This window comes from Myotis davidii, unplaced genomic scaffold (genome assembly GCF_000327345.1).
Source record: "Myotis davidii unplaced genomic scaffold, ASM32734v1 scaffold37, whole genome shotgun sequence".
Classification (NCBI taxonomy): domain Eukaryota; kingdom Metazoa; phylum Chordata; class Mammalia; order Chiroptera; family Vespertilionidae; genus Myotis; species Myotis davidii.
This window is the reverse complement of record NW_006289395.1, coordinates 101752-103254: the sequence shown is the minus strand read 5'-3', so window position 1 is coordinate 103254 and position 1503 is coordinate 101752. Positions and strand designations below refer to the sequence as shown.

The 1503-nt window shown below is 57.4% G+C and overlaps 1 protein-coding gene across 1 annotated transcript in view; it reads left to right on the top strand.

Moving 5' to 3' along the window:
* The first annotated feature begins 6 nt into the window (after window positions 1-6).
* Window positions 7-1503, top strand: part of CLDN7 (claudin 7) — a 21889-nt gene continuing 20392 nt past the window's right edge. The window contains exon 1 of the mRNA XM_006761626.2: window positions 7-575. Within this exon, the coding sequence (XP_006761689.1) occupies window positions 353-575 (223 nt within the window). The 5' untranslated portion in view covers window positions 7-352. The remainder of the gene's footprint in view (window positions 576-1503) is intronic.

Below are 1503 nucleotides of genomic sequence, written 5' to 3'. Positions count from 1 at the left end.
AGCCCAGGGGCCAGCGGGGACTTCAGCACCCGGAGCCGCCCCTTCGGCGCCTCCACCTTTTGTTTGGGAAGCGTCGCCGGCAGCACCGGAGGGACCGGCCTGGACTCCGGGGATCGCCTTTGCCGGCCACTAGTCCTCGGAGCGTAACCTGTTCCCTCTGCGGAGACCCTCGCCCGCCGGAGGGGCGATTGGTTTGCTTCGGGTGATAAAAACTTCGCAGTCACTCGACCAGAAGCTGTTTTGCGCTCTGGGTGACTGATAACTGCAGCCCCAGCCGTCTGGTGGGCTCGCCCCTCGAAGTTTCCTTTGCTGCCGAGGCTCCGCGCGCGCCCTTCGTCTTTGTGAGGGCGGAATGGCCAACTCGGGCCTGCAGCTGCTCGGCTTCGCCATGGCCTTGCTGGGCTGGGTGGGCCTGGTGGTGTGCACCGCCCTCCCGCAATGGCAGATGAGCTCCTACGCGGGGGACAACATCATCACAGCCCAGGCCATGTACAAGGGGCTGTGGATGGACTGCGTGACGCAGAGCACGGGGATGATTAGCTGCAAAATGTACGACTCGGTGCTCGCCCTGCCCGGTGATGATAAATTTAAATTCAGTGCTTGCAGTTCTGTGGTCTAGAAAGCCAGTGGCCTCAGTCCAGGAGGCATCAGAAGCACCTAAAGGGCTTGTCCAAGCAGACTGCCCAGAATTGCTCTGATTCAGTGGGTCTGGAGTGGCATCGTTTTGCAGATGTAGAGACTATGCTTTGGGGTACATACTTAAAGGCTTGTTTCTTTGATTAAGGCCTGGGTTCCACCAGGAAAAGGACTAACTGGATTAGCTTACTGGGGAGAATGGAAGAGTTATTTCTATCTCTGTTCTAAAGAACAACAACCGGGATCCACCCAGAACCGGCCGGGCCTCGGGCAGCCGCGGGCTCGAAGGCTGGGGTGGTCCGAAGGCTGCTGCCTCCGTCATGAAAGGCCTCTCTCCCCCCTCGCAGCCGCCTTCCAGGCCACCAGAGCGCTCATGGTGGTGTCCCTCGTGCTCGGCTTCATGGCCATGTTCGTGGCCGGTCCGAAGGCTGCTGCCTCCGTCATGAAAGGCCTCTCTCCCCCCTCGCAGCCGCCTTCCAGGCCACCAGAGCGCTCATGGTGGTGTCCCTCGTGCTCGGCTTCATGGCCATGTTCGTGGCCGCGATGGGCATGAAGTGCACATTCTTTCTGGAAGGGAATTAAAGTTGCGTCCAGTCTCTTGCTGTTACGTGAAATGCTGCAGGGAATAACTTGTTCTCGTGTGGAGTCCATTCAGTGGTGAACTTGCAGAGTTCTAATGGTAGCAATTCAATGCAAATACTCTATTGGGTCAATAGCATATCTGAACCAGGCTCTCCCCAAGACTGTTGGCATTCTTCAAGTGATTTATTTATACATTCATCACCCAGCTCCCCAGAGGAATTAAGAGCCGTTGTACTCATTTAATTGGAGAGTGCTGGAGGAAGCGGGGCATGAGGGGCAAAGAGC